Source organism: Takifugu rubripes, chromosome 2 (genome assembly GCF_901000725.2).
Source record: "Takifugu rubripes chromosome 2, fTakRub1.2, whole genome shotgun sequence".
Classification (NCBI taxonomy): domain Eukaryota; kingdom Metazoa; phylum Chordata; class Actinopteri; order Tetraodontiformes; family Tetraodontidae; genus Takifugu; species Takifugu rubripes.
In genome coordinates, this window is record NC_042286.1 from 1515759 (window position 1) to 1541476 (window position 25718).

The 25718-nt window shown below is 43.6% G+C and overlaps 1 protein-coding gene across 1 annotated transcript in view; it reads right to left on the bottom strand.

Annotated features, from left to right (window-relative positions):
* The window catches only part of myt1lb (myelin transcription factor 1-like, b), a 111972-nt gene that overhangs the window by 11925 nt on the left and 74329 nt on the right, over window positions 1–25718 (bottom strand). Inside the window, 8 exon segments of the mRNA XM_029832549.1 lie at window positions 576–644; window positions 1209–1271; window positions 1767–1885; window positions 3366–3611; window positions 16965–17254; window positions 18783–18995; window positions 18998–19008; window positions 20014–20121. Coding sequence (XP_029688409.1) covers window positions 576–644; window positions 1209–1271; window positions 1767–1885; window positions 3366–3611; window positions 16965–17254; window positions 18783–18995; window positions 18998–19008; window positions 20014–20121 — 1119 coding nt within the window.

Here is a 25718-nt window from a genome sequence, read left to right on the forward strand (position 1 = left end):
TCGTTCATTGCAGTTCTCAAATATAATCGAAGGTGGCATATCTGTTTATAAAAATCTTCTTGCTCAGAAAAAGAAAGAGCGCCAACAACTACCCATAACAATGTTCTTCTCTCGGAGAAAGACTCCTGCGCCTTCAGTAGAAACAGACGCTACAGCGGAGCGGAGTCAGGACGAAGAGGCACAGCTGGGACTGTGAAATACGCGAGTGACAATGTTTCCAACCTTGTATTACTAGATTAAAATTATTGTTTTAAACAAATTTTGGGCTTTAAAACAGGTTTTGATTTTTGGTTTCATTCTATAGTTCAGTATTGCATTGTAAAATAATTTAAAAAAATAAAGATGACTACTTCACGGATTTCACTTTTCGCGTGTTATTTTTGGAACGGAACTCCCGCGATAAACGAGGGATCACTGTACTTAATAAAAAATAAATGACACAACATAATATAAAATCTAAAAAAAAAGGATACGTGATTGTTCTCTGCTATTATGAAGACTTAAGACTTTTGACCTTACCCTGTGGGCAAGACACAACAACAATGCATATGTTTGTGAGTCACCTCACGCCTTACTTGAGCTCTTGTGCGTTGTTGGCCAGCATACTTCGAATGCTTTTATCAGCTAAAGGACAACCTGACAGACTGAAAAATACATCAGCCCAACATTAGTTACACTGAAAACAACAGAACACCTCAACCCCTTTCACAAAAACCATGGCTCCATTCAAAGATGTGTACAGATGGTTATTAATTTCAATCTATAACGGAAAAAGTGCATTGTAACCCACTGAGCTTTTAGAATGATATTAAATAGCATTATCTTGGTTTAATATATATTTATTTTTAAATATTACAGAAAAGTTGGGATCTGGTCCTATTCTGGTGAATTATCTTCATCTCAAATCATACATATTGTTTTAATGCAATATATATATATATATATTGCATAATTGCCTAATTACTGAAGATATATGGAAATGACATACCCATATAAATATGGGTTTTCATTGAAAATTATATTTTGTCTGTATTTTCACTTCCTGATCATTTTTTGGAAGTGTGACTACACCGGATAACGAGATGAAAATAACGAAATGACTTAAAATAAGAATTTTCGCCTATGGGTATCTGACAGCATAGTTGAGGTAAGCTGAAAACAATAAAGAGAACTTGACTTGGGTCCACCAGGAAAAAAGGAAGTCACACCTTCGATGTGAGGCGAAATTGCTCGTCAAGTGACCACTTCCATCACACCCCGGTGTGGGACATCTGCCACCGGAAAGATAGACAGATTTATAAGCCCAAAGATTAGAAGAAGAAAATGTAATTACAGAAAAAAGGGACTTCTGATTTTTTTTCATTGTTGGTTTTCATTGTTTCCAGTTTAGCTTCACTGTTCACTGTCTGTGAATACTGAGATAAGATAAGCTTGGAGTGGGATCCTGACCACTATATGTGTGTATAGATACAGATATATATCTGTGTAATATATATATACACACACTCATAGATACATTCATTCATACAGACATACATATATAGGCATTGGTGGACTCCACCAGCTCTGAGATTAATGTAGACAAATTAATTCAGCTGAAAGTCATATAGCAAGAAAGCAGGGTGGATTGGTGATGGACAGAGAAAAGGTAAGATGGCCTGGCATAAAAAAGGACAATGATAAAAGATGGGGATAGAGTGTGAGTGGGGGACAGCAAGTGAGATTGAGTCAATGGGGAGAGACTAGAAGAGTAGGGGCTTTCTTACGTTATTAGATCCTTCTTGTTCTCTTTGCACTGGCCAAATTTGGGTTTAGGGCTCGGGATGCGAACATCGGTGGTGTAGGAACGGTCCTCCAGCAGGTCTTTGAAAGCGTCCAGGTCATCCTGACATAATGTAATGAACAGAAGGCAGAAAATGCAAAGGGGAGGAAGAACATATTGAGAGAAAGAGAGAGATGAAGAGAAATTGCTATTGGGCTGCACCACTAACCCAAACTGATATCTGTTTACCTGACCAAAAATATCCAAGATTTGGAGACTATAATATTAAATAATATTGTCAAGACAGCAGATATTATACAAGCTATATGTCCATTATAAGTGCATGGTCTTGGTGGACTTGTTTGTGGTATGGAGATGTAGGGCATTCCTTTGTTTGCATTCTTTTGTGAAGAGGACTGTGTGAAGCTGGCTACAATTGCATTGCATCGAGGTGTCAGTAGGTGGCAATATAAGCCAATACTGTGCCTCTGTTCATTAGGCTTTGAACTGCATGCAACCAAGGAACGGCAGGCTGTGGAACCAAAATTGCCTTTCTGTTTGCCCCATTCTCACAGTATACGTACAGTAATGGTTACATAGACAAAGACCTAGAAACAGGTCAAATTATGCAATTATGCACAGCAAAAAGTAGGCTAGGGATAAAAATTGCAGATACACACAGACTTACTCCCAAAGAGACAGTGAACAGACACTCTCCTGTGAATATTTACATTCAGCATTGTGCCACATACACACAGCATCTTTTGTTAAGAGCGGGTATTTTGGTTCCCTCCCAAGGAAGTATTTTGCATAATTCATTTTGCAGAAGAGCAAAAACTAAAAAAACAGAATGGTGGCATGTGGGAAGCATGACACAAAGGCAGAAGATTCCTCAGTTCATGGCATGTTTACATCAATTAACATACATATCCAGTAGGCTTCAATGAAAAGAATCCCTAATATGGAGTCCTAATAATTCAAAGCACAACAGTAAGGCACAAAGGGAGGTAAAAAGCCTTGAAGCCAATCAGACAACAATTTGAGCATTTGACTTTGAATCATTGTGCCTCATAAATGGCTGAGAGATAAAAAATAAGCGAATAAACATTAAAATGTGAGAAGCCAAGTACACCGCCTGTCAGCATTGTGCATACATTCGCTTCATCCGCCCTAAAAATACAAAATTACCCATATGACATAATATGTCCCCCAAACCTTTATCGCTTCCTTTTGTGCCTTCACACCAACATTTTCTATTTCAACCAGATCATTAAGGAAACTGATCTGAAAATCTGGAGCAAAGAGCAACAATATGGTATTTTCTTTTTATGAAGCAGTACTTAGCTTCATTAAGAACAATTCAAGGCAATTCAAAAAACATATACAGTGTATATATAATAATTATTATCATCCAAGGTAGTTTTCTGTGTAAATTATTAATTACATAATAATATAATAATTATTATTATATTCCTTTTTTTTTTTTAACATAGTATTCATTCTTGCCGATCAGTAAGAGCCCTCAAACTAAGACATAAGATATTATCTCACTGGTTTGGAAAGACTTTACAATAGTGTCATTCCCTGCCACCCCCCCCTTTACCTCATTCTCGTCTTCATCTACATGTTTGATCTTGCTGTAGTCTACAGGCAAATCCCAGCAGCTGGCAGCATTCCCCATGCCATAACAGCGGGAGCCCAGCAGAGTTGCTTGCCGTAGGGGGGACATGGGCTCTAGAGGCATTAGCACTGAATCCCCTGCACCACTGCTGCCGCTACCACCACTGCAGAGGCGCTTGCTTAAACTCAGGTCCAGTGTACCGTTTTCATCAACATCAAGACCAGGACTCTGAGAAAGTGTTTGTGGATGTGTGTAGAGAAAGGGTGTTTAAAAATCATATCAGATTATGTGGGAAAAATTGGTGTATGTTGGTGTTGTGTTCAACAAGATGATGATGGAGAAGGTTAACATGGTGTACAGGAAGTGAGGCAGTAATGGAGAAAAAGAAGGGGGGGAAGAGAGAGAGCAAGAGAAAGAAAGAGACAGAGAATTTCTGATTAAATTGCAGTCAAACACTTATATTGTAGGATGAGAGTTGGGCACACATTACAATTACAATAGTCAGGTGATTACTAGTGTTTTGAGAAATATAAAAAAATTCAAGTAGCTGAAAAAATATATTTCAATTTCTTTCTTTCTTTCTTTCTCTCCTCTCCTCTCCTTCCATTCTCTCCTCTCCTCTCCTCTCCTCTCGTCTGTAATTTTTGGGCCTGAGTGCTTTGTGCACATGACTTTATGTCTTGCTTCTGAGCCTAATGCGAGCTGACATCCCAGGGGCTGAAGGCGATGGGGGTGAGTTTGGTTGCAGGGATGTGCAGCAGTGATTGGAATTAGACTGCTGCATAACCAAAAATAGAGACACAACTTCATGGAGCTACACAAATCTGCACATGTCCAATAAATATCAGATCAAGTGTATTTTCATTCATTAGTCTCTCTAAGACAACAGCAGCAACAACAATTTTAACAATGTTATCTACCTTCCACCAGGACAACAGGGCAATTTTGCTACAGAGTTTGACACACTGCTGTCACCCATTGTAACACTGAGTATGTCTTTCTCTTGTCCTGAGGGATTTCAACATCTACTTAGACAGCCCCAGCTCAGCTGACTTCCTGTCGTGATTAGGTTTTTTGACCTATCACGGATCCACACTCCTACTCACAGAGCTGGCAAAGAGCTTGTTCTCATTCTTGCTTGGGGCTGCTCTGTAGACATCCCCACAGTTATGCCCCCCTCCCCCCACCCGCAGCTCTCCAACCACTTTCATTCAGTTCAATGCAAAGATCACTGAGCAGTCCTCTGCTCCCTTACCCATGGTCTCCTTTGGTTGCAATCTCCACAAGCTCTATGCCACCCATGTTTTCTCCATGGTCTCCTCCAGTCTGCCCTCTTCGAGCACATACTTGCCTTTAGAGATTAATAATAACGCTGATACTATTTGCTCTACCCTGAGATCCTAGAATTGTCTGCAGATCTAACCAACTGGATGATATCCCTCAAACACTGCTCACCAGTCTGAGAGTGGCAGAGTGAAAATTGCACAAATCTGGTGCACATGAAGATCCTGAGATATATGAGTCTCTACTTTCCTCCTTCTCTTCTAGAAACACACAAACTCTTCTCCACCTTTAAAACCACGCTTAACCCACCCCTCATGTCCAAAATGTAGCCATCCTACTGAATACTCCCGGCAATCTTTCTCCTCCTTCCCCACATTTACCATGCTCATGGAGAGCATGTAGCTGTTTGACTACATGCCCACTGAACCTCATCCTTACCATGTTCCCGCAGATAAGAGCTCCCACCATCACCTTGGCTTTCACTCACATGATCAACTCTTTCCTTTCCACTGGCACCTTTCCATTCACATTCAAAGAGGCTCAGGTGACACCTCTGCTCCCTGAAACTCTTTGTCATTCCGACTCAAGTGGAAAACTATTGTTCTCCTCTTCCTGTTAGGAAACCGCCTACTTGACTCAAACCAATCTGGTTTCCAGAGCGGCCATTCCACAGAAACGGCCCTATTGTTTATGACAAAGACACCCAAAATAGCCCGAGCATCTGCACAGTCATTGGTCCTCATTTTGCTCGATTATCAGCTGCATTTGATACAGTCAGTCACTGCATTCTTTGCCATCGTCTTTGGCATGGGCAAATGACAATGACAGTGCATGTTCCTGGTTTGAATTTTACCCACCTAGGTATTCATGCAGTGTATTGTGACAAAGTAAGTTTTTGGCTCCTCACCAGCATTAATCTTCTTGTCTCAGCCCAGCCCCCTACAGACTGAGCTACCACTTACCAATAAATAGCAGATTTGGTCTACCTGAATAAGATATGCACTCAACAAAAGAACATGCAACAAATTACATTTTGACTTAAATTATGTGAATAATGTGAGGCAGCATTGCCTTCTGAGGAAAAATGCAATACTAATGCAATCCACAAAAGAATAATTAAATTAATTAATTAATTAATTAAAACAATTTTTAAATTATTTTCTACACTTTTGAAGTAAAAAAATACTTAATAACATAACTTTTATTTTATTTCTAACGTTTATGGTCACGCTCAATGGATGTGGCCTGTCTTCAGTTCTGCACTGGGGGAAGCAACAGTTTTCAGCATATGCTGGACGTTGTATTGTATTTCTGCTTTTCAATAAGTGTTTGTAATGCTTCCAAACATACGTATAACCTTCCTTTGCCTATACATAACTTCTGACTAGAAAGTCCCCTGGTTCCCTCTGCCCACTCAGTTGCAGTAGTTTAGCTGTGAGACAGACAGACAGACAGACAGACAGACAGACAGACAGACAGACAGACAGACAGACAGATAGATAAACAAACAAACAAATAAATAAATAAGCAAGCAAGTAAGCAAAATGGTCATTTTCAAGGTGACCATTTACAAAAAGCTTTCAGGTGATAAGATTCCATGTTCTTCACCTCCTTCACATCAACCATAGATTTATGTGTAGGATCCACAAATACTGTCTGCCACTGTAGCTTTACTGCTCAATACCAGCAGTGGAAATTACCACAAAATGATAAAGGCTACGACTACTGGTTTAAGCCCAACTTCAAAATACATAATGCACTCAAAAAAACACCATCTGTATTTTCTGGTCAGATCAGCTCTTTGTTTTGAAATGTGTGATTATGACCATAAGGTAATAGAGCCAGAAAGTGCACAGCAACAGTCAAAATTAACAGTTTTTTGTCACAGCTGTGGGCAATCATGCCCGTGAGTCGCTTCGCCCCTGTTGTGCATCAGGACACTAATTAGGCCCCCCTTTTTAGTCTCCGGAGGCACACCTGCTCCCTGCCAGATCGTTATTCGTGTTCAGATGACTTTCCAGCGTATTCCTGTTTGCCTGCCCGGTTCCGACCTTGCCTGTTCCTGACCATTCTGTTTTGCCTGCTCCCCTGTAAATTCTGTCTGCCTTCAGCCCGATCTCGACCTTGCCTGTCCCCGACTATTCTGTTCTGCTCGCTCCCCGGTGAATCCTGTCCGTTGTCTGTTTCTGACAATAAAGCGGTGTTAAGCCAAACTCTGGTGTCGCATTTAGGTTCTCGGCTGGTCCGTGACAGTTTTTGTTATTACTAAAAGTTCCTAATGCCCTCTGGTGGTATGTACAATAGCTGTATTGAAATTGTGACACACAGACAGGTCCCCACGTGCATTTGCAAATCGCTGCACGCATTTGTGGATTATCAGCAGCGGGAGTGTAGCAAAAGTCACATACAAGAACACATCCAACCTAGCGGCCCGGCATTTAGAGTACACATATAGATCAATATAAGCAGATGTTTTTGGAGACATTTGTACATCTTATTATTTCCCATGATCATATCCAAGGCTCATGTGTGCGACTGGCTACACACAAGGCTGGAAATGCATATTTGCAAATACTTTTGCGATGATAATGGTTCAAAGTTTCCCTTGACCAGATGCGGGTCACCGGGGCCCCCTCCTGGAGCAAGGCCTGGGGGCGGGGCACGTTGGCGAGCACCTGGTGGCCGGACCTCTGTCCATGGAGTCTGGCCGGGCACAGCCCGAAGAGGCAACATGGGACCCCCTTCCTGTGGGCTCACCACCTGCAGGAGGGGCCAAGGGGGTCGGGTGCATTGTGTGTTGGGTAGTGGCCGAAGGCAGGGACCTTGGCGGTCTGATCCCCGGCTGCAGAAACTGGCTCGAGTGACATGGAATGTCACCTCTCTGATGGGAAAGGAGCCTGAGCTGGTGCGTGAGGTTGAGAAGTTCCGACTAGATATAGTTGGCCTCACCTCGATACATAGCAAGGGCTCTGGAACCAGTCTTCTCAAGAGGGGTTGGACTCTCTACCACTCTGGAGTTGCCGAAGGTGAGGGGCGATGGGCAGGGGTGGCAATTCTCGTTGCTCCCCAGCTCAGTGCCTGTATATTGGAGTTTACCCCGGTGGATGGGAGGGCAGCCACCCTTCGCCTTCGGGTGTGGGGGGGGCGGATCCTGACTGTTGTTTGTGCCTATGGCCCAAACAGCAGTTCAGCGTATCCACCCTTTTTGGAGTCCTTAGAGGGAGTGCTGGAGAGTGCTCCTTCTGGGGGCTCTCTCGTCCTCCTGGGTGACTTCAATGCTCAAGTTGGCAGCAACAATGTGACATGGAGCGGTGTGATTGGGAAGAACGGCCCCCCTGATCTGAACCCGAGTGGTATTTTGTTATTGGACTTCTGTGCTCGTCACAGATTGTCCATAACAAACACCTTGTTCAGGCATAAAGGCGTCCACATATGCACTTGGCACCAGGACACCTTAGGCCGCAGATTGATGATCGACTTTGTGGTCATTTAATCAGATTTGTGGCCGCATGTTCTGGACACTTGGGTGAAGAGTGGGGCAGAGCTGTCAACTGATCACCACCTGGTGGTGAGTTGGCTCCAATGGTGGGGAAAGATGCCGGACAGACCTGGCAGACCCAAACGTATTGTGAGGGTCTGCTGGGAACGCCTGGCAGAGTCTCCTGTCAGAAGGAGCTTCAACTCACGACTCCGGCAGAGCTTTGACCACGTCCCGGGGAAGGCGGGGACATTGAGTCAAAGTGGACCATGTTCCGTGCCTCCATTGTTGAAGCGGCTGACTGGTGCTGTGGCCACAAGGTGGTTGGTGCCTGTAGTGGTAGCAATGTCCGAACCCGCTGGTGGACACCAGCAGTGAGGGATGCCGTCAGGCTGAAGAAGGAGTTGTATCGGGCCTTACTGGCCTGTGGGACTCCGGAGGCAGCAGATAGGTACCGGCAGGCCAAGCGGAGTGCAGCTACGGCTGTTGCCGAGGCAAAGACCCGGACATGGGAAGAGTTCAGCGAGGCCATGGAGAACGACTTCCGGATGGCTTCAAAAAGGTTCTGGACCACCATCTGGCGTCTGAGGGAGGGGAAGCAGTGCACTGTCAACACTGTGTATAGGGGCGATGGTGTGCTGCTGACCTCAACTCGGGATGTTGTGGATCGGTGAAAGGAATACTTCAAGGACCTCATTAATCCCACCAACGTGCCTTCCAGTGAGGAAGCAGGTCGTGGAGACCTGGGGACGGGCTCTCGTATCTCTGGGGCTGAAGTTGCCGAAAAAACTCCTTGGTGGCAAGGCCCCGGGGGTGGATGAAATCCGCCCGGAGTTCCTTAAGGCTCTGGATGTTGTAGGGCTGTCGTGGTTCACTCGACTCTGCAACATCGCTTGGACATCGGGGGCGGTGCCACTGGATTGGCAGACCGGGGTGGTAATCCCTCTTTTTAAGAAGGGGGACCGGAGGGTGTGTTCCAACTATAGGGGGATCACACTCCTCAGCCTCCCTGGTAAGGTCAATTCAGTTGGTACTAGAGAGGAGGGTCCGCTGGATAGCCAAACTTCGGATTCAGGAGGAGCAATGTGGTTTTTGTCCCTGCCGTGGAACGGTGGACCAGCTCTACACTATCAGCAGGGTCTTCGAGGGTGCATGGTACTTTGCCCAACAAGTCCACGTGTGTCTTGTAGACTTGGATTCGACCATGTCCCTTGAGGGGTCCTCCGAGTGTACGGGGTGTCGGGCCCCCTGATACGGGCCGTCCACTCCTTGTATGATCGGTGTCAGAGTTTGGTCCGCATTGCTGGCAGTAAGTCGAACTCGTTTCCAGTGAGGGTTGGTCTACGCCTTTGTCACCGATTCTGTTCATAACTTTTATGGACAGAATTTCTAAGTGCAGTCATGGTGTTGAGGGGGTCCAGTTCGGTGACCTCAGGATCGGGTCTCTGCTCTTTGGAGATGATGTGGTCCTGTTGGTGTCATCGGCCCGTGACCTCCAATGATCACTGGATCAGTTCGCCGCCACGTGTGAAGCGGCTGGGATGAGAATTAGCACCTCCAAATCTGAGGCCATGGTTCTCAACAGGAAAAAGGTGGAGTGCCTTCTCTGGGACAAGGAGGAGATCCTGCCCTAAGTGGAGAAGTTCAAGTACCTCGGGGTCTTGTTCACAAGTGAGGGAAGAATGGAGCAGGAGATCGACAAGCGGATCGGTGCAGCGTCTGCAGTAATGCGGACTCTGAGCTTCCTCCGTAGGGTGGCTGGGCTCCCCCTTAGAGATAGGGTGAGAAGCTCTGCCATCCGGGAGGAGCTCGGAGTAGAGCCGCTGCTCCTCCACGTTGAGAGAAGCCAGATGAGGTGGCTTGGGCATCTAGTTAGGATGCCCCCTGGACGCCTCCCTGGTGAGGTTTTCAGGGCATGTCCCTCCAGTAGGAGGCCCCCAGGAAGACCCAGGACACATTGGAAAGACTATGTCTCTCGACTGGTCTGGGAACGCGTGGGGATCCCCCCGGACGAGCTGGAAGAAGTAGCTGGGGAGAGGGAAGTCTGGGCCTCTCTGCTTAGGCCCCGGATAAGCGGTAGAGGATGGATGGATGGATGGATGGATGGATGATAATGGCCTGCTGTTTTCCAACCTTTATTATTCAGCATTGACTGTCTAAATCACAAATGGTTTACAAAATGCCTGCAAAAAACACTTTTACAGAGGATTTATTAAATATAAAACATAGAAGCCGAGCAAAAATAAAAGAAATACAATAACAAATTAACGGGCTATTAAAAGTCAGTGCAACTATCCTAAACATTTTTGGTAATGATAATGAGATCAATAACATGGAGGAAGCAGCCAACAAATGTAATCATTTTTTGTGAATGTTTGATAAAAGTAACAATAATACCTCAGTCCAGCAACAGCGACCTATTTAACTATAACTCTTATCCAAATAAATCTAATTCAATGTATGTCAAGCTGGTTGAATTTACATACATTGCTGTAAAATACTAAAATTAATACTAAAATTATCAAAACAGTAATAAGTTAGATATCCAAACCTTTAATTTACATTTCCAATCTGTCTTTTTAGACTGGCCAAATTCCTAACAGCATAAAAATGGCAAAAGTCATACTGTTCTGGAAAACTGGAGAGACACACAACTTCACAAACTACAGACTCACTTCTCTTGACCCACAAATCTCAAAAATCTGAGAAAAACTGCTTAGTAACAGATTAGAAAATTTCCTAAAAAGTCCATACTGCTCTCTGACAGCCAGTACAGATTCAGCACTAACTTGTCAACTTGCTCTCTTACTGACAGAACTAATTGAGCAATTCTGAAATGCCACAGATAACAGGAAATATCCAGTAGGATTGTTCATATACCTCAAAAAAAGCATTTGACACTTCAACCACAAAATCTCAATCAATAAACCAGGTTGTCTGCATACTAAGGATGGGCGATACCACACTTTTGGGATTCGATACGATACCGATACTTTTTCTTGTATTTTCATCGATATCGATACCTTTCATTTCTTTCTGGCAATTTTTGTCGGTCAAAATATTATTACATTTAAGACAAATACAGACCATTTATATACAATTTATTATGGTCAATTAATTACTAGGATTTCCTTATCCTTTAAACCTGCATAAGATAGTTGTTCCATGAGACAAGGCGCTTCTGGAAAGCGCCTTGAAACAATTTTGATTGTATAAGACGCTATATAAATAAAGATTGATTGATTGATTGATTGATTGATTGAGAAAATTAACTAGAACAATGTCTGACACCATCCCACCTTTCGTGCACTTGAGGTATGTCATCACACTTTACTTAAGTCTCAGATTGCTGTTCAGAAAAAGTATCATATTCACATTTTCTGCTTTAAGACAATTGCGTCTCTGGCTAAATATTTCCTCCGGCTCTGCCTTTTGCTGACTGTGTCGGCTCGGCGGGCTATGTTGCACGTTGATGCTCATTCGCTATCTCCTGTCACGTGACATGGGCCAGCTCAATACGCCGCCAGGTATAGGGGTGTCCCGGCACATATTAATTTAAGTAACTAATCTAAAACGGCGGAAAGTGATGCATACACCCCCAATTTTTTTTTAGTTAGTATTGATATTTATAAAAGAAAATCGATACCAAATGAGTAGCTTGTGAGTATCGATATATCGATACCACGGGATCGATCCGCCCATCCTTACTGCATACTGTGTGTGGTGCTCTTCGAGGGTAAGGTCTTATCCCAAAATGGTTTGGTGAGAATTTATAGCAGCTTTTTGAAAAAATAAAATAAAAATTCACATCAGAAATAAGTAAAATGAAATCTTGGTTTGATATCTACAATCTTGCACTTAAAATGGGCAAATTTTTTAAAAATATCCTGTTAACATTGAACATTGTGTTAACATTGAACAGATTCATAAAGTTTAATTCCTTGGGAAAATTTGATGATAAAATTTGCTGGAAATCTCATGTTAGTCATAATCATGCCAAACTGTCCAAAGGTTTTTTTTTGTCATATCAAAACAAAACACTTTGTAAATTACAGATCAGTCCACATCCTATACTGTTCACCAATACTACCATATTTAATCTTTTGCATTGATGTATTGAGTAACCCATGCATTAATTCATTACAACCATTGTTCATTCTACAGAAATGAGCCATCAAAACAATTCACAACAGTGCCCTTCGAGCACACTCCAATCTATTATTGCTGAAATTTAATCTACTTAAGCTTCGTGATATTTACATACCAAGCAAGAAACAACCTAAGACTATGGAATATTCAGAAAATGTTTTAGGAACAAAAGGGAAGATACAGTTTAAGAGGAAAATCAAATTTTAAATCACCAAAAAATCTGCACAACTAAGAAACGGTTTTCTATTTCAGTTGCTGAGGTAAAACTCTGAAATGGTCTGAAGCGCGTAAACAATGTCCAAACATGTATCACTTCAAACACAAGTATAAGAAGTAAGTACAGGGTGTAAGTCAGAACATTCATCATTTACCAGTCATCTGTTTGTGGAATTCAATTACCACTGTTGTTGTTTTATTGTTTTTGTGCATAGCATGTGCCTTATCATCACTGTAACCATCACTAGCAATATGATTTTTACAAATGTTGACATGTTGCTGAAGTTAACGTTAACATTCTCTTGTGTAGGTGGCATATACTGCACGTCTGTTGATCCCGGGGAGAGGGAATCCACATCTGTGGTTATCCTTCAAATTTTTTCTTTTCCCTAAAAGTTTTTTAATGTTTTTCCTGACCCAGTTCAAGGATCTGATGACACAGGGGGTCCCAGATTGTACAGATTGTTCTACTATTGACATGATCATATAAGTACTTAGTTTTTACTCCTTTTTGAACATGTATATAACATATGGAATTATTTGTCTGTTCTTAGTTATTATCCATCTCAGATTTATTTCATTGTCTTTTTCACTTGCATATTCAAAGTTAAAAAAATACCACATTATATCAAGCATGATATGATATTATCAGCCACCACAGCTGACTCTTTTCAACACGATGGAGCAGCGGCACTACTCCAAGCTCCTCCCAATTGACTGAGCCTCTCACCCTAAGGGTGCGCCCTCTGCAGAGGAAATCATTTCTGTCACTTGTATCCACAATCAGTCCTTTTGGTCATTACCCAAATTTCATGACCATAGGTGAGAGTTGGGGCATAGACTGACCGGTAAATCAGGAGCTTCGCCAGATAACTGCAGAAGCTGCACAGATCCGCCTGTCAGTCTCACGCTCCATCCTTCCCTCGCTCCTGAACAAAACCCTGAGAAACCTGAACTCCTCCACCTGAGGCAGGACTTCACCAACCTGGAGAGGGAAACCAACCTTTTCTGGTGGAGAATCATGGCCTTGGATTTGGAGGAGTTAATTTTTATCCCAGCTGGTTTGCACTCAGCAGCAAACTGCCCCAGTACATGCTGGATGTCCTGGATTGAGGAGGCCAACAGGACAACATTATCTGCAAAAATCAAGGATGAAATCCCGTGGTTCCCAAACCAGACTCCCTCTGGCCCCTGGCTACACCTAGATATTCTGTCAGTAAAGATTATGAACAGAACCGGTGACAAAGAACATCCCTGCGGAAGTCCAACATGCACAGGAACCAGGTCTGACTCACTGCCGGAGATGCGAACCAAGCTCCTGCTGTGGTGGTACAGAGACCGAACGGACCCTGTACTCATGGAGTACTGCCCACGGAATAGCCCGAGGGACACGGTTGAATACCATTTTCAGATCAACAAAACACATGTTCTGCAAACTCCCATGAACTCTCCAGCAACCCACGGAGGGTATCGACCTGGTTTAGTATACCATGGCTGGGACGAAAACCACATTGTTCCTCCTGAAGCCAGGGTTTCACTATCGGCTGAATTTTCATCTGCAATACCCTGGCATAGACCTTTCCAGGGAGGCTGAAGTATCACCACCCCAATCTGCCACACCGGCAGCAATGTTCTCAACTACCACACGATTGCAGAGCCATGCCAGCCAGGACTGCCCACCAACATCCAAAGATTTGAGGTACTCAAGGCAAATCTCATCCCCCCAATGCCCCGCCAGGGAGGAACTTACTAACTACCACTTTGACTATGACTTGGGTGATGGCAGAGTCATTCTCAGGGTCCCCAGCCTCTACTTCCTCAGTGAAAGTTGTGACAATGGAATTGAGGAGAGAAATATTCCTTCCGCCGTGCAACAATATCCCCACTCGAGCTCAGAAGGTCCCTACCCACACTATGAAGAGTGTTGGCAGAGCACTGCTTCGCCCTCCTAAGGCATCGGACGGTTTAACCACTAGTCATTCCCCATGGCTTCCCTGAACTCCTCAGAGCATCAACTTTTTGCCTGCTGTGCAGCCCGTGCTGCAGTCTGCTTCACCTGCTGGTAAAAGTCTACTATTATGGGGAGTTCTATGGGCCAACAGGGCCCAATAGAACTCCTTCTTCAGCTTGATGGCATACCTAACTTTCAGTGTCCACCACCGGGTTCATGGTTTGCCACCATGCTGGCACCTGACACCTCACAATTTGTCAAAACAAAGCTTTGTCTTGCTCTTACCTGATCTGCAGAAGGTTTAAAAAAAAGAAAAAAGATTGTGTTTAGCCCCAAAACCAAGTCAAATTCCCAGGTCTTGTAAAGAATATATGTGTAGTCTGCTCTGTAAGATATATATACTGCTCAAAAAAATTAGAGGAACACTTTTTAATCAGAGTATAGCAACCTATCAGTCAAGCTTCTGGGATATTGATCTGGTCAGTTAAGTAGCAGAGGGGGTTGTTAATCAGTTTCTGGTGCTTTGTTGTTAATTAAATAAACCACAGGTGCATCAGAGGGGCAGCAAAAAGACGGCCCCCAAAACAGGAATGGCTTTCCAGGTTGAAGCCACTGATACTTTTTTCCCTCCCATTTCTTTTGGCTGATTTTTTACTGACTGACTTTCTATTGCTGTAGTTTGGCTTGGATCAACATCTCTGTTGATAGCATGGTGCTGTACCTGGACACTACAGCGGTTGCACAACTTCTTCAGGATGGCACATATTGATGTGCCGTTGCAAGAAGGTTTGCTGTGTCTCCCAGCACAGTCTCAAGAGCATGGAGGAGATTCCAGGAGACAGGTAGTTACTCCAGGAGAGATGGACAGGGCCGTAGAAGGTCCTTAAACCCTCTGCAGGATAGGTATTTACTCCTTTATGCAAGGAGGAACAGGATGAGCACTGCCAGAGCCCTACAAAATGACCTCCAGCAGGCCACTGGTGTGAGTGTTTCTGATCAAACAATCAGAAACAGGCTCCATGGGGGTGGCCTGAGGGCCTGACGTCCTGTAGTGGGCCCTGTGCTCACTGAGCGGCACCATAGAGATCGATTGGCATTTGCCATAGACCACCAGAATTGGCAACTACGCCACTGGCGCCCTGTGCTCTTCACCGATGAGAGCAGGTTCAACCTGAGCAAATGCGACAGACGTGAAAGGGTCTGGAGATGCCGTGGAGAACATTATGCTGCCTGCAACATCATTCAGCATGACTGGTTTGGTGGTGGGTCAGTGATGGTCTGGGGAGGCATATGCCGCGAAGGACGCACAGACCTCTACAGGTTAGATCAAGGGTGGGCATCGAGGGCCATATCCACTTTCTGTCCTATAGGTAAATACTTTCACCTGGGGTTTAATTTCCCTTGGTGAAAGCATTTCCTGCCTGGAGGAATGGATTTGACCTCCTCTGATGGGCAAGTCCAATCCATGAAGGCTGGAATCCAGCCAGGTTTTGCATCCCACCAGGGAGAAACCGCTTTCACCAAGGTAAATGGAACCCCAAGTGAAAGTATTTACCTGTTTTACAGAAAGTCTGGCTTGGATACGGCCCTCGAGGACTATACTTGCCCACCCCTGGGTTAGATAATGGCACCCTGACTGCTATTCCGGATGAAATCCTTAGACTCATTGTCAGAACCTACGCTGGTGCAGTGGGACCTGGGTTCCTCCTGGTCCACGACAATGCCCGACCTCATGTGGCTAGAATATGCAGGCAGTTCCTGGAGGATGAAGGAATTGATATCATTGACTGGCCCCCACGTTCAACTGACCTAAACCCAATAGAATACCTCTGGGACATTATGTTTAGGTCCATCCGGCGCCGCCAGGTTGATCCTCAGACTGTCCAGGAGCTCAGTGATGCCCTGGTCCAAATCTGGGAGGAGATCCCCCAGGACACCATTTGTCATCTCATTAGGAGCATGCCCCGATGTTGTCAGGCATGTGTACAAGCACGTGGGGGCCACACAAACTACTGAGAATCATTCTGAGTTGCTACAATGACATTTTGGCAAAATGGACCAGTCTGCTGCATCATTTTTTCACTTTCATTTTTGGGGTGTCTTTGAATTCTCCTATAGGGTGATCATTTTCATTTCTATCAAATTATGTGGCATCATTTTGTTACTAATACATCACCAGCTTTTTATCAGGAAAGATATTCAAGATCATTTTCCACCGTAAAGATCTGATATGTTTTTGAAGTGTTCCTCTAATTTTTTTGAGCAGTGTATATTTGTGACAATATTTACTGCCATAGTGCAAAGACAGATGCAAGCAGATTATCTGTCAGTGTATTATTTTTTCCTCAGGTACAGTGATTAGACAACATCAAATAATGGCTAGAACTTACTTTCATTATTAAAACAAGAACTGCTCAAGCAAAACAATGTTTTTCTAGAAAATATTCACACAATTTATCTAACTGTTGTGGGTGATCCACAGTGAGTTGATCCTCCATCCTACCTGAGAGCAGAGGTCCTGCGGCTTCCCTCCCAAACTTTGTGGCATTTCTCGGCAGCGTGTAGACAGGTTCAGGATGGCTGTGGCTGCCATGTGGGCAGCCTCCATATCATGACTGTAGTCAAAGCTGCTCTTGCTGCAGGTGCTGCTTGCACTGCTGCTCCCACCCCCTCTGCCTCCTCCGGTACCCCTTCCTCCTCCACAGCTCAGACTGCTGCTGCTGCTGCTGCTACTGGGAGCATAAGTGCTGGTGGTACTGCTGGCTGAACTGGAGTTCTTGCAGTAACGCTTTGCTGTAAAATGTAGTAGAATGGGTAAACAACTGATAGTGAAGTAAACTTATTTAAAAAAGGAAAGACAGTTGCAAACATTAATTTAAAAGTAAGCAAAAAAACTTGCGAAATTAATTTCGCCCAAATGATTGGGCAGTGGGTCAATTTTGAAGCCTATAAGTAAAATTAGACTCACATTATTAGCTTAATCAAACGGTATAAATGCTTTCAGTACTATGTCTACATAGACTTGTATTTCACCATTACTAAACTATATAAAGACCTCAAGAAAACGCGATCCTAGCAAAGAAGAGTAGGAGAGAAACAAACGCCACAGTGTTTCGATCCCCTATCTGTCTGGGGTCTCTGAGAAGTTTAGGAGGATCCTCCAGAAACACAACATACCGGTTCAGTTCAAACCAAGCAACACTCTCAGACAGAGACTGGTACACCGGAAGGACAAGACACCAAGACACAAACAATGTAATGTTGTTTATGCTGTACAGTGCTAGGAATAATGCAAGGAACTGTACATTGGGAAAACCAAACAACCTCTCCACATAACAATGGCACAACACAGATGTGCCACCTCTTCAGGTCAGGACTCAGCAGTCCACCTACACCTAAAGGAGAGTGGGCTCTCCTTCGAGGACAGCCAAGTAGTACTGGCCAGAGAAGACCGCTGGTTTGAGAGGGGTGTCAAGGAAGCTATCCATGTCAAATTGGAAAAACCATCCTTAAACAGAGGTGGAGGGCGGGGGCACTTCCTATCACCCGCGTACAATGCAGTTCTCCACTCCTTCCAACAACAAACCAAACATTCACACCATTCCAGGAGACTTGGTGACTCACCACCAAGTAAGCCAGCAGACAAAGGGGAGACACCTCAACCGAAACTAGGTGAACGACCCTACCAAGGACCCAGCCAACGATTCTCAGGCGACCACTCAGATCATTAACATGCCAATGGTCCACAGGGGCTATATTTTCAAGCTCTGTCCCCAGCAAGTTCAGAACTAAAGAAGCCTTCTGGATAGAAGGCGAAACATCTTCAAAGAGAAGAAACACAGTCCAGTTGACAGAGAAAACTACCTTGGATATATAAAAACACCAACTAAAATTACAAAAGTTTTGAGTGACGTTCTTGATTCCTACCAAATGTAATCTTTTACATTTCTGGCTGCTGCTTTGACTAAAAATACCAAAAATTAAGATTATTTGCATTTGTACAAATTTACAGCATTATCAGGGCCAGACAAAGAAATGTTCCATGCAAAAATTATTCTTTCTCACAAGAATGCAGCTGTGTGAGCTACATGGCTATAGACAGGTCTTCTCAAATGTGATGTGAAATGTCACAACTTATTCATTTGCTCTATGATACAGCTCACAACCATCTGTTCATAATACTTTGACAGCAATTTCACGTTCTAAAAATCTTTTTTGTGTGAATTACTTATAATGATAATACATTTTATTTGTTATGCACTTTATATTTTAGCAAAAAAAAATCTTAAAGTGCTGCAAAATAAAGAAAGAATACTTGTACCATTATAGCCTTTGGGTGAGGTGTCCCGCTGTCCATCAACTTTAGGCGCAATTGCACGTTTTCCATATGCTTGGTGGTTGGTGCTGCCATCAAAAGCGCAGTAGTCAAAGTTGGTCTTGGAGTATTTCTCTAGCTCTTTGGCCAGGTTGGAGCGGGGTGTGCTGGTGGAAACATTGTTCTTGTAATCATACTTTGGATAGTCCACTTGTTTAAAAACCACATAGGCCTGGAAAATAAATGATAAGGGGGTGGAAAGCCCAAGGCACAAAATTTTGCCCATGGGAAGGAGAGGAAAGCTAATTTTGTTTCTTTATTAATGGACAAATGAATGGTCGAATGTAGGTTGAAATACCTGTGTTCTGTCGAATTTTGCTAACTTGTGGTTATGCGCATGCGCAATACCTCAGACAATATTTCATGAAAACAGCCATATAGTTTGTTCCATAGGTTTGAAATGTTTATTAAACACATAAGATAAGGGCTTATATATACATAATGCTGCATATTGGCTTTACTCTAGAATATAAAGATCAGATAGTTAAATAAATGACTGTACACTTTTGCTGGGAGCATTATTTATGCAACCCCTAAAATATTGATTAAAACACATCAAAACATGTTGGTATTAATAACACAGGGGAAGTGAGGTAAATATTGATTTCATTTGAATGCAATAAGTACTGGGAGCATTATTTGGAGGGATGCTGTTCAACAAAAGATGCCCCCCTAAAATTTTGATTTAGCAAAATTTGAAAAGGTAGCAAAATTCACTAGAACACTGGCCTGGCCTTTAATCGAACCATTTGTTGAGGTTTTCTTTTTCTCCTCTTAGCCAGTGACTGCTGTAATAGTGGATACAGTTTTCGTACTTAAATAACTTGGTATGTTTTCATGCCAAAAAATATATATATGGTGAGGAGAAAAACATTGAACATAATATGTGTTGTAGTAGAATTTTTTGTTAATATCCTCAATAATGCCAAAAGTGTTAATATAAAATAAAACTATCTGATGTTGACTGCAGGAACTGGCAGGCTGTTTCTTCCCTTAGTATTTTCAGGTGACATAAAAACATAAAAGATAAAGTGGGGAATCACTCTAACATCTCCAAAAAATGTGACAGTACAGTCAGTGCTTCTGGGGACTTGTGAAAGTTTACTATTTAGAATCTTAAAACAGCCATATAATAGATATCCTCATTTGTTATAAATGCAATTTGAAGGAGTAGTACCTTAAAACCCCGTCAGAACCCTGGTTCGATTTGGTGCCATCGCAGGTCTGGTGTTTCTCCTTTGTTTTGGCTAGTTTCTCAGCTGCAGCGATAGGACATCCTGACAGACTGAAATGACAGGATTTGATTTGGATCAAGGACAGTCAACAGCATTTTAGGACAAACTGCTCCAGCGAGCCCTGTGACTTCATAGTAGGTTTAACATCCTAGGATTTACATGCTTAAGATATACAACAAGACTGTTTTAAGTGTGTATATTAGGCACATCCAGGTTTTTCTACAAAAAGAAATTAGCCTGAAACAAAGACACTAGATTCCATTAAAAATCTAATCTTCCCAAGATGTAATAATAAGAATATAAGACATCACGGAGGTCATTAAGCTAAGAAAGAGTCATGTGAATCTATTTTTAAGAATTGTAATTGACCTAAACTCTGGTGAGCATGGGATATTCTTTATCTGGGATTGTTTGAAGACCAAAAGGTATGAAGTGTGTAGATAATGGGGTCACCACTGTTAATCGGGTTTCTGTGTATTTATTGGTAGAAGCTTAATCAACAGATAATCCATTCAGTTTGATTTATATCTAAATTTTAGAAGGCGTTGTAATGTTTTTACACTGCAGTAGTCTTGTTGTGGTAGGTAGTATATTGTATACCACATTTTTTTGTCAGGTTGCCATCACAATATTTACAATATACACATTTGTTGCTTACTGTACGGTTTTCAGTTGTAATGAGGTTATATGCAATATTTAGAGTGTTTTTCCGCTATTCTGAAAAGAAATGCTACATCATCTATCAGCAAGTCAATTTCAATGAATTCCTTTTTTTTAAGTTATATTTGTATAAGCTCAATGTGTTTTCAGGTTTGTTTGTTTTTAATATTGATTTACTCTTCGGTAGAGTAACTGTAAATTGTTGGATGAATTGATGATGAAAACTGATGTGCACACTCTCCAACAAACATAGACATACATACAATAACAGAATTTAGTGCTTACAAACTTCCTCTTAGCAAAAAACTGACCAAAGTCCATTTCCATTCGTGTCCACCTAGTACGTTAACTGTCCAGTGCAAGGCCACAGTGTAAACATATGCTTGACAGTGAGCAGACGAGCAGATTGTAAAGTGTGTGGACATATTTACATGTTGATATCAGCATAACAATTTATGCAGCATTTCAATGTATGGGCAGATGTTTGCTCTGTAGATGTTAACTTAGCAACAATATGGAGGCATTCTGCTGATACCAGGCCTGCTCTCAATCCGCTCCTATTCTTAAATTAATGAAAGTTTGGAGACATTCCTCCTTTACTGTCACCTCATTCAGTCTGACAACAAAAGTGCCATGCTGTTAAAAATCTCTTCCTTAAAAACTGAACCTGGTGATGCCATTAACTGGTGAATTCTTTTTGAGGAAGAGGGTGTGAATCTCTGTAATTTAATTAGTCAAATAATAAGTGATTAATAAATTCAATTGTAAAAAAATTCTACACTTTAAATTGTTTATGTCATGAATCTTTGAGTGTTATTTAAGTAGAATTAATCGAGAACACCATATTCTTCTTGAGGTGGAGTTTGTAATTTCTAAAACACTCTTTGGCATATTTGTTAAAACTCTCACTATGACCTGATATTAGTACATGAGTGAAACAATCTGTGAAAAAAACCCTCTCTGGACCTGTTTTAAGGCTCTTATTTGATTTATAAGAAACCACCACATTTGAACATAAACAATCAATCAGAGACAGAAACCATAACTGACGAGGTATCAATAATTTCCTATGCACTAGCAAACAAACTTCAAAACGTACACACCAATACAAATAAGTCATGTCATCAGCATAGCAACTGTGGCTAGTGTCAGCTTGTTTACAGTGACATTGTCACCTCACTATTTATAGTTTGGCTATTTTCTTAAAGCTGGATATGCTTTTGCTGTGTATGGTAACAATAATAATTTATCACAAGTACAGATTTTCATTATCATGTGCCATGAGTGAGACATGATAAAGTCTGTGTAGTTGTTGCTGTTACAATAAATGACGTCTGGAACCTAGGTAGCGGGGTTTAAGAATGGCACCCATGCACTTAAGTTGAAAGGTGTGGCTCTGATCAGAGACCAATAGTTCATCCCAGATCCTGTTAACAAGATCTGGGATGAACTCAGATTTCTCTCTGCATATTCCATAGTCTATATTCCGCCGCCTCAACCAGCAATCCTTCAATCAAGTATTCCTCTTGATAACATACTTCACTTACTGGTAATTGAAATATAAAAACTCAAGACACATTCCCAAACTATATCTTTGTACAGATTACATAATGTGACATAAAATACTTGTCCAAGCAAGAAAATCGTTATGCTTTTTAACATATTTAATTAAGCAAAGTTATAAAGTTATATGTTTTGTTTATGTTTCGTGCATGAGACGCCAGTTCATCACAAGGTCCCATGTGAGCAATTGAGGATTCGGTACCTTGCTCAAGGGCATCTCAGCATTACTCTGAAAGTCTTCTCCTACCTTCCCTTACTAGCAGAATGCCTTCCATGTTTCAGACACTCTGCTTCTCAGCCCCATCCCCACAGCTACCACGGCCCATTGTTTATTTGTAATTCTAGATATTAATGTAATGTATGTAATTCTAATATTAGTGAACTGCCTCATTTGTTATTGTGTCAGAAATTGTGCCAAAACGGAAATAAAATCATTCTGACAAATTTTATTTTATGTCGGTAGTAAGAAGGACAATAGCAAATGCTGAAGGAAAATCCTAACACAGCCATTGGGTAAAAAAAATGGTTGGAGAACACAGTGGGTGTTAATAGTCTTCAGACCCTAATTTAAGAAACTAGATTTTTATGATGTAAAAAAACAAAACAAAAACAAAGCCAAGATAATTAAAATCAGAATCCTTTACAGATGTGACCTATAATGTGAACAGTTATGTTGAAAAACAGTAATACATACAACAAGCAGTTATAATTATGTCAGTGCTTAAACTGATACATTTTAAAGCATGTTTTGATTCAATTACAGCAATTGGCCTGTCTGGATAGGGGTCTAATTTAATGGCTCACCTTTACTTGCCCACTGTACTATAAAAATGCTCTCCCTCCAAATCAGTCATATTGCAAGGAACTGACAGGAAAGGAGATGTCCCACAGATGCTAAGTTGAATTGAGGTCAGGGCTCTAACTATCCTCAGCTTTCTAAAAGAAGCCTGAAAGTTTTGTGCCAAAAGTAAATTATATTTGGAACTGTACATAATTCACGAAAAGACAAGAGACAAGTGTTGTTTTTGAGCCAAACATATGTTTTGCCCCTCCTTGGCTACCTTATCGTGGTGGAGGGGTTTGCGTGTCCCAATGATCCCAGCAGCTCCGTGCATATTTGCAAATACTTTTGCGATGATAATGGTTCTAAGTTTCCCTTGACCAGATGCGGGTCACCGGGGCCCCCTCCTGGAGCAAGGCCTGGGGGCGGGGCACGTTGGCGAGCGCCTGGTGGCCGGACCTCTGCCCATGGAGTCTGGCCGGGCACAGCCCGAAGAGGCAACATGGGACCCCCTTCCCGTGGGCTCACCACCTGCAGGAGGGGCCAAGGGGGTCAGGTGCATTGTGTGTTGGGTAGCGGCTGAAGGCAGGGACCTTGGCGGTCTGATCCCTGGCTGCATAAACTGGCTCTAGGGACATGGAAGGTTACCCCGGTGGATGAGAGGGTAGCCTCCCTTCGCCTTCGGGTGGGGCGGGGCGGATCCTGACTGTTGTTTGTGCCTATGGCCCAAACAGCAGTTCAGCGTATCCACCCTTTTTGGAGTCCTTAGAGGGAGGGCTGGAGATTGCTCCTCTTGGAGGCTCCCTCGTCCTCCTGGGTGACTTCAATGCTCACGTTGGCAATGACAGTGTGACCTGGGGAGGTGTGATTGGGAAGAACGCCCCCCCTGATCTGAACCCAAGTGGTGTTTTGTTATTGGACTTCTGTGCTCATCTCAGATCGTCCATAACAAACACCTTCTTCAGGCATAAAGGTGTCCACATGTGCACTTGGCACCAGGACGCCTTAGGCCGCAGATCGATGATCGACTTTGTGGTTGTGTCATCGGATTTGCGGCCGTATGTTCTGGACACTCGGGTGAAGAGAGGGGCGGAGCTGTCAACTGATCACCACCTGGTGGTGAGTTGGCTCCAATAGTGGGGAAGGATGCCGGACAGACCCGGCCGGCCCAAACTTATTGTGAGGGTCTGCTGGGAACGCCTGGCAGAGTCTCCTGTCGGAAGGAGCTTCAACTCACACCTCCGGGAGAGCTTTGACCACCTTCCGGGGAGGCGGGGGACATTGAGTCCGAGTGGACCATGTTCCGTGCCTCCATTGTTGAGGCGGCTGACCGGTGCTGTGGCCGCAAGGTGGTTGGTGCCTGTCGTGGCGGCAATGCCTGAACCTGGACACCAGCGGTGAGGGATGACGTCAGGCTGAAGGAGTCCTATCGGGCCTTACTGGCCTGTGGGACTCCTGAGGCAGCAGATAGGTACAGGCAGGCCAAGCGGAGTGCAGCTACGGCTGTTGCCGAGGCAAAGACCAGGGCATGGGAAGAGTTTGGTGAGGCCATGGAGAATGACTTTCGGAACCTAGAAAAGGTTCTGGACCACCATCCGGCGTCTGAGGAAGGGGAAGCAGTGCACTGTCAACGCTGTGTATAGTGTTGATGGTGTGCTGCTGACCTCAACTCGGGATGTTGTGGATCGGTGGAAGGAATACTTCGAGGACCTCCTCAATCCCACCAACACACCTTCCAGTGAGGAAGTAGGGCCTGGGGACCTGGGGATAGGCTCTCATATCTCCAGGGCTGAAGTTGCCGAGGTAGTCAAAAAACTCCTCGGTGGCAAGGCCCCTGGGGTGGATGAGATCCGCCCAGAGTTCCTTAAGGCTCTGGATGTTGTAGGGCTGTCGTGGTTGACTCGACTCTGCAACATCGCGTGAACATCGGGGGCGGTGCCGCTGGATTGGCAGACTGTGGTGGTAGTCCCTCTTTTTAAAAAGGGGGACCGGAGGGTGTGTTCCAACTATAGGGGGATCACACTCCTCAGCCTCCCTGGTTAGGTCTATTCAGTGGTACTGGAGAGGAGGGTCCGCCGGATAGTCGAACCTCGGATTCAGGAGGAGCAATGTGGTTTTTTCGTCCTGGGCGTGGAACAGTGGACCAGCTCTACACCCTCAGCAGGGTCTTCGAGGGTGCATGGGAGTTTTATGTGTTTTATGGACTTGGAGAAGGCATTCGACCATGTCCCTCGGGGGGTCCTGTGGGGGGTCCTTCGAGAGTATGGGGTGTTGGGCCCACTGATACGGGCTATCCGCTCCCTGTACAATCGGTGTCAGAGTTTGGTCCGCATTGCTGGCAGTAAGTCGAACTCGTTTCCGGTGAGGGTTGGTCTTCGCCAGGGCTGCGCTTTGTCACCAATTCTGTTCATAAAGGACAGAATTTCTAGGTGCAGTCATGGTGTTGAGGGGATCCGGTTTGGTGACCTCAGGATTGGGTCTCTGCTTTTAGCAGCTGATGTGGTCCTGTTGGCGTCATCGGCCCGTGACCTCCAACTATCACTGGATCGGTTTGCCGCCGCATGTGAAGCAGTTGGGATGAAAATCAGCACCCCCAAATCCGAGGCCATGGTTCTCAACCAGAAAAAGGTGGAGTGCCTTCTC